The 10,929-nt window shown below is 36.2% G+C and overlaps 2 protein-coding genes across 2 annotated transcripts; one reads left to right on the top strand and one right to left on the bottom strand.

Annotated features, from left to right (window-relative positions):
* Nucleotides 1-983: 983 nt before the first annotated feature.
* Nucleotides 984-3,071, top strand: LOC141588799 (protein phosphatase 2C 51-like). Its single transcript, XM_074410224.1, has 4 exons — nt 984-1,421; nt 1,735-1,843; nt 2,065-2,364; nt 3,052-3,071. The coding sequence occupies exons 1-4, from the start codon at nt 984-986 to the stop codon at nt 3,069-3,071; spliced, it is 867 nt and encodes a 288-aa protein (XP_074266325.1).
* An 88-nt stretch (nt 3,072-3,159) lies between these two features.
* LOC141587396 (endoglucanase 6-like) lies at nt 3,160-9,745 on the bottom strand. Its single transcript, XM_074408880.1, has 9 exons — nt 9,232-9,745; nt 8,893-9,105; nt 7,846-8,046; nt 5,412-5,501; nt 5,104-5,268; nt 4,698-4,982; nt 4,270-4,615; nt 4,057-4,179; nt 3,160-3,902 (listed from the first exon to the last, which is right to left on the bottom strand). The coding sequence occupies exons 1-9, from the start codon at nt 9,448-9,450 to the stop codon at nt 3,604-3,606; spliced, it is 1,941 nt and encodes a 646-aa protein (XP_074264981.1). The 5' UTR covers nt 9,451-9,745; the 3' UTR covers nt 3,160-3,603.
* Nucleotides 9,746-10,929: the final 1,184 nt, after the last annotated feature.

Raw genomic sequence — 10,929 nt, 5'->3', positions numbered from 1 at the left:
GGTCCAATATTAATTTAGAGAGTTGATTCATTTAATTTGTCTCTCATACTCGTACAAAAAAATGTGGAGTTATGCACAAGTACACTGAAGAAAACATCAAGTTTCAGGTGGAAAGGGTAAAACATAATCCTAGTCATCTGAATAAAAAATATTTTAATAATCGTGATTACGATGATAATATGTGTATCGTGGATGATCACACTGATGTAATAATCAAACAAAAAAAAAGAAACTTGTCATAAGCCAAAAATCCGAGGTCTAAGGTACGACCGTCTATTTCATCAACAACACCTTCAATTCTTCATCAGAGTTCCACCGCCCTTTTTCCAAGGTACTCTATTATTTTTATCGTATTATGTAAAATACTCCGCTCTTACAGTTTCAACCTCCAATAAAAGTTTACATATACTTTATACACAAAAAGATCAAGGACAAAGAAAAGGGGATTACTTTTAATATTATTAAAAAGTAAAATAGAGACTAAAATATACTCAAAAAAAAAAACTTAAACTATTGACTAAAATCCTTAGAAAAAAATGTAAACTATTGACCGGAATGAAGTAACTATGTGCGCTTCATAATCTTTACATGTGACACGAACATGAACCCGACACGACTCGACCTATGTTAATAAGAATATATGTGCGCTTTATAATCTTTCACGTAGCTATGCATAGAGTACCATATATATTGAACACAAATTTCATACGTATATATTAATATATGTATATATGACAAGATATTTAGGAAACAAATAATAATAATATAATAAAAGGATTTAAAGGGGGATGAATCCGCCTTAAATACGTGAAATGAACCTGCCTTAGACACGAGACCGTCTTACGAAGCTTAAAAATATCAAATGTGTGACATATATGCAGAACAAATCCTGTTCGGAGTACTAACTAGTAGCGGATGAAAAAATGAGCAACACAGCAACCTTCGGACACGGTCTAATCTCGCTAATCGGACGTCAAAGATCAATGGAGGACAGCTTTACGGTATTCCCAAACCTCGTGCAACTCACATGCGATGATAAACAAGCGGCCGACAATGAAGAGATAGCTTACGATTTCTTCGCCGTATTTGACGGACACGGTGGCCATAAGGTGTCCAACAAGTGTAGGGAGAGGTTGCACTATCTCGTTGCGGAAGAGGTGGCAGCGCGTGGAGGATGGAGGGATGTGGATTGGGATAGTGTTATGTCTACTAGCTTTTCTAGGATGGACGTTGAGGTAGTGGAGGCGGAGGCAGGGGTGGTTGTGGCGCATGGGAATAATCGTAGCATTACGAGGACGGTTGGGTCCACCGCATTGGTGGTGGTTATAGGAAAGGAGAAGATTGTGGTGGCCAATTGCGGTGATTGTAGAGCGGTTTTGTTTCGTGACGGTGCCCCTTTTCCCTTGTCACGTGATCATAAGGTATTACGGTGGTAACACCCGTTTTTTTAATTTTGCTACGTCTAACATTTTGTGCATTCATGCTATGTTTTGTTTTTGTTTTGTTGTGGTTCATTGTTTTTGGTATCAAGACAGAGTATTAGGGCAATAACAATGGTTATTGTTACGTAGATACGAATTACAAAATCTTTTGAGTAGGAATAAACAATGTGAGAACTGAGAATGATAGTCTGTGGCAAACCTTATAATCTGGCGGGCTCAATTAATCTTGTACTCCGTATCTTATTATTTATTCATGCAATTTCTCAATAAAAATCTTTCCAATAATATGTAGCCTGAGAGGCCTGACGAAAAAGAAAGGGTAGAGGCGGCAGGAGGTAATGTGGTTGAAGATTCGGAATGCAGTCGTGTTTTGGGAGTTCTTTCAACATCAAGATCCATAGGTATATATATCATCAAAATAATTAAAACTTCGTAATTGAAATCTTTGATTTTCTTATGCTCGGTAGTATTTAATGGTCGATATGAGGTTTGATCCTGAATCTTTAATTTTATCAGCTTGTGTTTTCATTTATCTTTAGGAACTACTGATACCAAATCCTATACACACACATTTATTTTGCTTTTGTCGAAAACAGTTAGTTATTGACCTGTACAATTGCAGGGGACTACAATCTTAAGCCATACATGACATCGGAGCCCGAGGTTCAAATATGCAAACGAGGGCCAACAGATGAATTCATGGTGATAGCGACAGACGGGCTATGGGACGTCTTGGCAAACGAGACTGCGTGTGACCTAGTCAGGAAATGCTTCTACGGTCAGGTCAGTAAGAAAGTGTTGCAGGAAGTCCATGGGAATTGTTCTGCAGCGGCCGCCACCATGTTGGCCGAGTTGGCTATCGCTCGAGGAAGTAATGATAACATTAGCGTGATCGTTGTTCAGCTCCAGAGTTTTGAGGCTTGTACTTAATAAGCTACCTCAGTTGCATATCGTGTTGCACACTTTCTGTTACAGTCGATTTGAAGATACTTGTTACCGGTTGTATGGCAGTTTGTAGTAGAAGATATACACCCTTTTCCCTCGGTTTTTACTTTTTAGCACTATTTTAAGAATTTTCAAATATTTTAGTACTCGGATGTATAAGGCTATAACCGTGGATATATACTAAGTTGATGTTGGTATCATAATTAGTTAGGGCTTGCCTGGAATCCCCTGGAATAATTCGAGGGTAAAATTTAACTGGATGATAATTACTGGGGAAGTTGATTACTTGGGGTAATGAGTTCATTGATGATAGATTTGGCATAAGAGTAATAATTACTGAGTAGATGTTTTACTCCCTTAATCATTATTCAGGGGGGAGGGTGGGTAATGTATTACCATTTCACGAGGGTAATAGATTTAGGAGGTGAATAATTATTCTCACGCCAAACATGGAAAATGCACCTTAACTATTACTCTCATATTCATTCTCCCCTTTTACCCTCAATCCAAGCAAGCCCTTAATGGTAATTTACTGGCCTGTCTTGAACAATGTTCTAGAGTCGAGTACTCGAGCAGATATCAGATCATCTATGACAATTCTTTTTACCAAAAACATATGAACATTTTGATTCACTGAATTTTGATACTTTCCGGTTAACTGCAGACCCTGTTAATTCAGATTGATTTGGATTTAGGCTGAACTTCGTAAATTTGCCTATGAACCGAAAAAATTATGGTTCAGATATAGTAGAGGGTATATTAATACCAGAGAAACAAAGTAAGGTTGCAGAGTTCATAAATTACATCACAACACAAAATTAGTCGGTAGAGAAAATCACTTACAAACACAGACCTATTTTACTGCAAGAAAATGACTCGAAAGACTCCCAAACAAGTTTCACTTGAGAAGCGCCACTTTTAAACTGTCTTCTGCAAACCTTCTATATATATAAGCAGAGAAATAGAGGAGAAAGAGGATGAGCACTCATCTTTGATCGTCCCTTCGCTCCTTTCGTCCTCCTATCTTCAAACTTATTTACCCTAATTTTTTTGTTCTATTACAGCCCTATGATCCGGTAAAATAGGTAGAGTTGTAACTAAGAAAAACAGTAAAAAGATGTTTTTTCGACAGGACCTAGTTTTAACTGCACAGTTCTTACATCCATGAGTCAAGGTTCATGAAAAATAAACCTGTTTCCTTGCTTCAGTCGGCTTTTCACGCAAAAGTGTAGGTGGAAACTGAAACAGATGCAGGAGTAGAGGCATGGATGTAGACAAACTCGAGGCTTTTTCCAGCAGGTAGAGAATTCACCCACGCTGGGAAAATATAAGAATTTCCGTATTTTGTTAGGCCATAAATAGGGCCATGTAGCCCTTTGATAGAGATCTGCATGTGCTTGATAGGTTTTGCGGACTTGTTAGTCACAGACGCCGAGTATCTGTAATATGTTCTTCCACGGAAAACCCATGACGAGGTCTTCTGTTGCTTTATGGCAACTGGAGCAGACGATGAAGCTGCCATGAAGAAACCATTTCATCAATACAAATATAATAATACCAACAGTAATAACAACATTACCACAGTACTTCAACGGTTACTGCAAATGGCACATCGTGTACCAGGATGAAAAACTATTAAGGGAAGATACAAGAGGAAGCAACTCCGTACCTGGAGCATGAGTTGGTTTGGCCTGTGGCGCCGGAGTAAATTTAGCTTTTGGTTTTGGAGTAGGTTTAGCTTGGGGAGCCGGAGTTGGCTTGGGAGATACAGGCTTAACATCTGGTATTTCCACTGCAAGAAATCCGAACACCATTATACATTGCCAAAGACAATACGAAGTTTTATAAACCAGTCTCTCTGAAATTAAAAGGGAATTATTACCTGGAAGAAGCTGGCTATAACCGCTGTGACCGGTCAACCTGGCCAAAACACCAATTAGAGGGGCATTGTTGTAGGTAGCAGGTTCGGTTTGCTCATAATTGTCTCTTTCATCAGCAAAGTTGTCATAGGCATCAGGACCACCAACAGTAGCTCCAGTCAGAACGTTTGGATCACTCGCTTTCCTTCCGTACCAAGTGGCATATCCCTGCCTGCAAGCCACAAATGTGGGGTTTGCCTTGTAGGACACGATCGAAGAAGCTCGGTGGTGGACTTGTTGTGGATAGTTGTTTCCATATCCAACCATGTAACTTGTTGCTCTTGGGTTGTCTCCTAGAATGTAGTCAACCTAATACATTTACAAGTTGAGTGTATGAGAAAAAGGCAATGCAAAAAGCAATACTGTGCAAACGAGAGGCGACTGTTTGTACCTGAGATTTAGCAGTGGAAAAGAGCTCGGAAGGAAGGACATTCATGCCGGAGCACTGCATGCTCGAATGAGACGATGAGAGGTAGTCTGAATAAACAGTGAGAAGAAAAGAAGCACTGGTAACAAACTGCATGTTGTTCCACCTCTGGCGGTAGATAAGACCACCGGGCGTCTTCTGAACGTTTCTGCTTCCTTTTCCGAGGCATGAGCACATGAAGTACTCTGCCTTTTGTTGGTACTTCTGAAATACTGATCTGTACACCCCTCCTTTCCCTTGCATTAAGAACTGGATATGCATATATAACATTAGTAGCAGACCCAGCAAGGGTAAAGTAAATCATACAAAACAATTTTCAGTGTCCTGAGATTCCGTGTTCCTGGTAACAATATAATGAAGTACTCCGTACCTTAGAAACAAGGACCTGAACACCAGCATACTTGACATCCCAACCAAATTCAGTCATTCCCCAACCGGTTCCTCCAAGAGAATCGCCATTTTTGCCAAGGTAGTTCAAGTAATATTCGTCATCAGTTGCCTTGTAGAGCCATGCAGCTGCCCATAAGAGCTCATCCTACATATTTCACAAAAATTACACTATAGTAATGACAATTGGCTAGGAAAATACCATTCAAATTAACAACTTTACAAGTTCAGAAATAAAAGCTGCTGCTGTTGATAAGTAATGCAGAGGATCATGACTCGAGAAGAACATACCGCATAGCCACTGACAGAGCGGTAATACTTCTGTGCGATAGTAATGCTGCTGTCATATTTACCCCTGTACTTGTCCGCAAATTCAAATAGCTGCAAAAGTAGTAAAACCAAAGCAATTCAGTCAAACTAAAGCTAAAAGTATCTCTGGGAAGCGAGAAATGAACCAAACTAACGATTTGAGTCTTATATGATCCCAAACTCGATCTACACTCTATGGCTCTTACGGAACATATTTCGATTGATGTAATGTGAGTCATAAGGGTTACATTTTCAAATGAAAGTTCAAGTGAAGAGTCTATTTCTCGTGGAGGAATAAATCGCAAGTCTTGATTGTGACGGTTACAAGCCTCTAACGTCTCACCCTTTCCTTTTAACATTATTTAAATCGGTAACTCACATGTAAGAGTTTGCGTCATAGAAAAATGAGCACCATAGCCTAAAGGACGGCCAAACAACCAAATTGGTAAATAAAGTAGGAGATGAATGACAAATTGGTAAAAAAACTCTTGCAAGCGACAGATTGGTAAAAAAAATTTGAAGCCAACGACACATCCACCAAAAAACACAGCGCGTGAATCAAACACTTATTGTATGCATATCTCACTCTTACTTTTACTACACCCATTCTTTTCCTAGGAAACCCAATAACTTCTTCTACCTTCATCTCTCCAACATAACTCCTATTCAATCTCTTCTCCATGTTTCTTACGAAGTACAAAAAATGATTGAGCAAATTTCTTGCATGATATTATTAGTATAATTTACTGTACTGTAAGTTAAGTTACTTCTCTTCTACTATTTGATGAAAACTGAAATTTGACTATTTATACATATATTTGCAGAAATATCAAGAAAGGTAAATTTTGAAATTTGTGTTTGATTTGATGATGTGATTAAATACTTTGATTATTTTATACATATACTTGTAGAATATATCAAGAAGGGTAAATAATATAAATTTTGTGTTAGATTTGATGATGATGTGATTAAATATCTTAGCTCGGATAATTTAATTCGATAAAATATGCTTAATTGTATGATTAATTGGTAAAATATTATTAGGATTTATGAGTAATGGGTCAAATACAATTAGGATTATGAATTATGATTAATGTTTGATTAGAATGAAAATTTTGATGCTTACATTCACTTTCACCTACCATTCTACCAATATGCTAGTCAGAGTAGTCACAAGCCTTCAGTAGTTGTAGTTTAATTTTCATTTGTCGAGTTTTGTCATTTTTTTGGTCTCAGTACATAGCTCAGGAAATGGAGGGAAAGAGGTTGATAAACAAGAGTCTAACATCCTTTCAAAGTGAATAAATTTGAGTAAATAAATGGCTAGCATGAGTATGAAATGCACGCGCTTATTAGAAAGCTTGATCTTGATTTTTTTTGGTGTATATGTCGCCTACTTTGAGTTTTTTTTACCAATCTGTCGCATATGAGAGTTTTTTTACCAATTTGTCATTGATCTCCTACTTTTTTTACCAATCTGGTTGTTTGGCCCCTAAAGGACATGTGCATCATTAAAATTATATTCTAATACAGTAATGGTTCCATTATGGACCTAAACACTCCACCCAATTAGAAATAAAACCTAATAGTCAATTACAAAGCGCAGTACACATTGCAGTCAAAGCTCAAAAAGTAAAATAAAAAGCTTCACAATTACTCTTTCTATCGAATATACTAGTATACTTTTTTCTACTCCATTTAAAAGCCAAACACCGTCTTGCTACCGAGTCTATTATATTTTACTACGTTTTAATAGCCAAAGACCGTCTTAAATTTTATTTACTCAATAATTTCTTTATCCATTTTTTAAATACGTTTTGAGTAAAGCACATCTCAAATATTTTGAATACTACTAAGATTGACTCACATTGAAAGACGGTTTTTATTAAGAAGAGTTTTGGTTGAGAATTAGTTGGGCTTTTGAACGAATACGGTTAGGCAATGAATGAGGCGTAACAGAAGTAAGAGCGGTAAACACTGACACTGAATACAAAGGTGTACAGCTTCGGTAACCGTCTTTAACTGCCTACTTTAAGCTATCATGCGCCCCTATTGAATGAATACCTAAAAGGTGATACTGACCCCAGTATTTATGCCGTGGACCACTCCCTCTCATTCTCACTCTTTTACTCAAATACAGTGATTTTTCCCTTTTACTGCAGGTCCCCTAGAATATAAATCCAGATTTTTTTCCCCTTTTAACCTTAATTATCATCTCTGTTTAGTACATTACCACGTCACAAATTATAGAATGAGACGTCTTACAATTCTAGCCGGGTATTGTTACCGGTTAAACATTGTTGACAAATGAGTATATTTATATGAAAAGAATCGTCAAATATGATAAGACAGTTTTACGCAATTATTATTTGGGTTGCATAAAGTAATTTGTAACAAATGCAAATAACAAATGTACCTGACGGGCATGGGTGAGGAGCTCGTTGGAATATGAAGGGTTATTGCGATGGAAGACAATGGAGGCAGCAGCCATAGCAGCGGCAGTTTCACCGGCAAGATCTGACCCAGGTCGACTTGGGTCAATCCTGTAGGCAGTTCTGTCAGTGGTCATGTCCTCTGGCCTTTGCCAGCAGTAGTGATCTGTGTTCCCATCTCCTACCTATTCTCAAAAACGATTGCAAGTATTAAGCACGAGAGAATCTCATGTAACACCGTTTTACACTTTTTAATGTTAAACCGCATGCTATTTACACAAAGAACCGATGAAATCATATTCATAACTACTTATTTTTAGGCCATTTTAGTAAATAACATACTATATGGTTTTTCAATTATACTGATTAAATACGGTCAAAATTCCACAAAATTGTTTCCTATGTTCACATTACACAGATTTATCCTAAAACAAATTTAACTCGTTAATCTAACTTGTTGAAATCATACCAGATTTTAGTTAATACAACAATAACTATGCAGAAGTATTTGACAAAGACACAAATAGATACCAAACTTTGGTTATAAAACATTAATAAACTATACAGTATATGAAAAAGACAGACATGGATACTTGTCAATTGTCACACTCAAACTCCACTGAATATTTATTTAAGCACAAAATCTTACTTATTTTAATTAACAATATAATCTCATAATTAGTTTTATATCAACTTTTAGCAGTAAAAGACTAAAAAGACATGATTTGTATAAAGATATTATTCCATATAGTTTTGTTTGGTTCCTCAAAATTGGAGGTACAAAGCAGAGCTAACTCTGTTTCATTGTCTCAAATTATGTCAAAAATTAAACTAAATTAACCTACCGACAAACCGCATTTTTACATAAACTAGTCCAACATAGATATTTGTGTAAGGCGGTTTTTTTACTACTTGTTCATTGATACGGTCGTAACTCGTAACTCCTTATATACTTACTTTAGATCTGTTTATAGGGCTTTTGTGTAAGACGGTTTTATACAAGAATAATGGTAAATTAACATAAAAATTACCTCTCCATAGAGAACATTGGGCTCAGGATGGGCTTTAATAAGATAATCAGTACCCCATTTAATAGCCTCAAGAGTATTAGCAAGTTCACCATTATTAGCAATTTGTCTACCATACTCAATCACACTCCATGACATTGTTGTTATTGTGAATGCCATTGGTAGTCCAAATTTCACATTGTCCCCTGCATCATAATATCCTCCTACTAGATCCACCTGTCAAAACCATAAATTCTTTCAATATTAGTAATTATTACGACAAGTTAGTTTACCAGTTAAGCTAGTTGACATATGTTTCGAATACGACTAATGTAAAAATGTGGAATGAGAAAAGGGACTTACTCCTTGAAGTTTACCATCAGTTAAACCGGAATGCGATCTCCAAGTGACCCTTTGAGTAGAAGGAAGATACCCAGATCTCTGAGCTTCATAAAACAATATACCCTTACTCATAGCTTGAGCATAGTCATGACCAGCAAATGTCAATGGGACCCACAAAACCACCATGAAAAACAAGGCGACCATGTTAATAGAAATAGTTGGCTTCATAAACTTGTCCATTTTTTTACACTTGGGAAATTTTTAAGTTTTTTTCCTTTAGCAAAAACAAAGGAAAAACTTAGTGTTTAATTAAGTAGTATGTTACAAATGTAGGCGTGATTTATCACTAAAAATTGATAAATCCACCAAGAAATGGAAATGTATGTAGAGAGAAATTGGAAGATTGAAAAAGAGAGAGATGTGAAAGTGTGGTGTTAGAAGAATGCACAAGGGTGTATATATGAAGAGGGAAAGGAAGGTGCCAATTGTGCAGAAAAACAGGCACAGTTTATGACATTATTTATTGTACAACAATAAAGCAAAAAAATGGTCATAGAGTAATAATAACACAAAATCTCATTATAGACGGCATATATCTGTCTATAACTAAAAACGGGCTAAATATAACAGTAAGTGGATTATACATCTGATGTAGTACATTAGATGGTATAGTTTTTGAACATTACGATAAAGTTTTTGAGTTTTAATCTAAAATTTTTGAGTTTTATTTTGAAGTTTTTGAGTTTATTTACTTAAACTTTAATCTCAAAAAATTACATTATAACTCAAAAAAGTTACATATAAGCTCAAAAAAATTTGATTTTTCACATCATAAACCTAAAATGTAATTTATAAACTCTATAATACTCGCAAAAAAATACACAAAAACTCAAAAAATCATTAAATATGATGTAATACATTCGATGTACAATCCTTTTTCTCCTAAATATAATACCACATTTCGTTCTAATAGGACAAGCAACAAGTGGTTGGTGAGGGCAAAAAATGTCACCACTTTCAAGCTAATTGCCCCGTCTTTAACTATAGACCAGTATATCTGTCTATAGCAAGACTAACTGTAATAATAATGGTTCGTTTTAACATAAAATGGTTGTTGTTTATTATAAACGGATTATTTTCCTCCGTCGCACCATACAATGATGGAACACGGTAACGATAAAGTAGACCGGACAAAATTAACTCAGCTGATGAGCTGACCTGAATAACTCAGACAGAGGACCTGAACCTAAATGTTTATTATTAGAAACGGACCACTATTGCCTAAATAACTTGATAATACCCGACCTGAGAATTACCAGAACCCCAGTTGATCCAACCCAACCCGATCCAATATGAATTTTGTTAAACCCAAAAATAACCCAATATGAACCTAGCCCGATTAACCCGTTTGTCAGGTCTAAATAGGAATTACTGTCAATAACAATAATACTGTAATTAAATAAAAATGTTATTTTATGAGATTTTGGGTTTTAACATTGTTTTGGAAAAGCATGGAAAAAGGGAAAAAAAAATTGGAAACGGTTGAGAAAAGAGGCAGAGTCATGTGAGTATGGTTCCCTGGTCCTTACTTAGAAGAGTCGGTGTGGACTTATTTGTGGGGAGGGGAGGTAATAAGTTTGCAGTTTGTTTCACAAAGTAATAAATTTCGACTATATTAAATGCATCCCACATTAATTAAATATATTTGTTAATTGAGTT

The sequence above is a fragment of the Silene latifolia genome, chromosome 6, assembly GCF_048544455.1.
Source record: "Silene latifolia isolate original U9 population chromosome 6, ASM4854445v1, whole genome shotgun sequence".
Classification (NCBI taxonomy): Eukaryota; Viridiplantae; Streptophyta; class Magnoliopsida; order Caryophyllales; family Caryophyllaceae; genus Silene; species Silene latifolia.
Note: the sequence above shows the minus strand (reverse complement) of the source record. Positions and strands in the feature narration are given on the sequence as shown.

Coding starts and splice junctions, on each gene's coding strand:
- LOC141588799 (XM_074410224.1), top strand. CDS start 984: ATGGAGGACAGCTTTACGGTATTCCCAAACCTCGTGCAACTCACATGC. Junction 1,422..1,734: donor CCTTGTCACGTGATCATAAG/GTATTACGGTGG, acceptor AATAATATGTAG/CCTGAGAGGCCTGACGAAAA. Junction 2,365..3,051: donor GCTCCAGAGTTTTGAGGCTT/GTACTTAATAAG, acceptor GGTTAACTGCAG/ACCCTGTTAATTCAGATTGA.
- LOC141587396 (XM_074408880.1), bottom strand. CDS start 9,450: ATGGACAAGTTTATGAAGCCAACTATTTCTATTAACATGGTCGCCTTG. Junction 8,047..8,892: donor CCAATGTTCTCTATGGAGAG/GTAATTTTTATG, acceptor TTTTGAGAATAG/GTAGGAGATGGGAACACAGA. Junction 4,180..4,269: donor TTATAGCCAGCTTCTTCCAG/GTAATAATTCCC, acceptor GATTTCTTGCAG/TGGAAATACCAGATGTTAAG.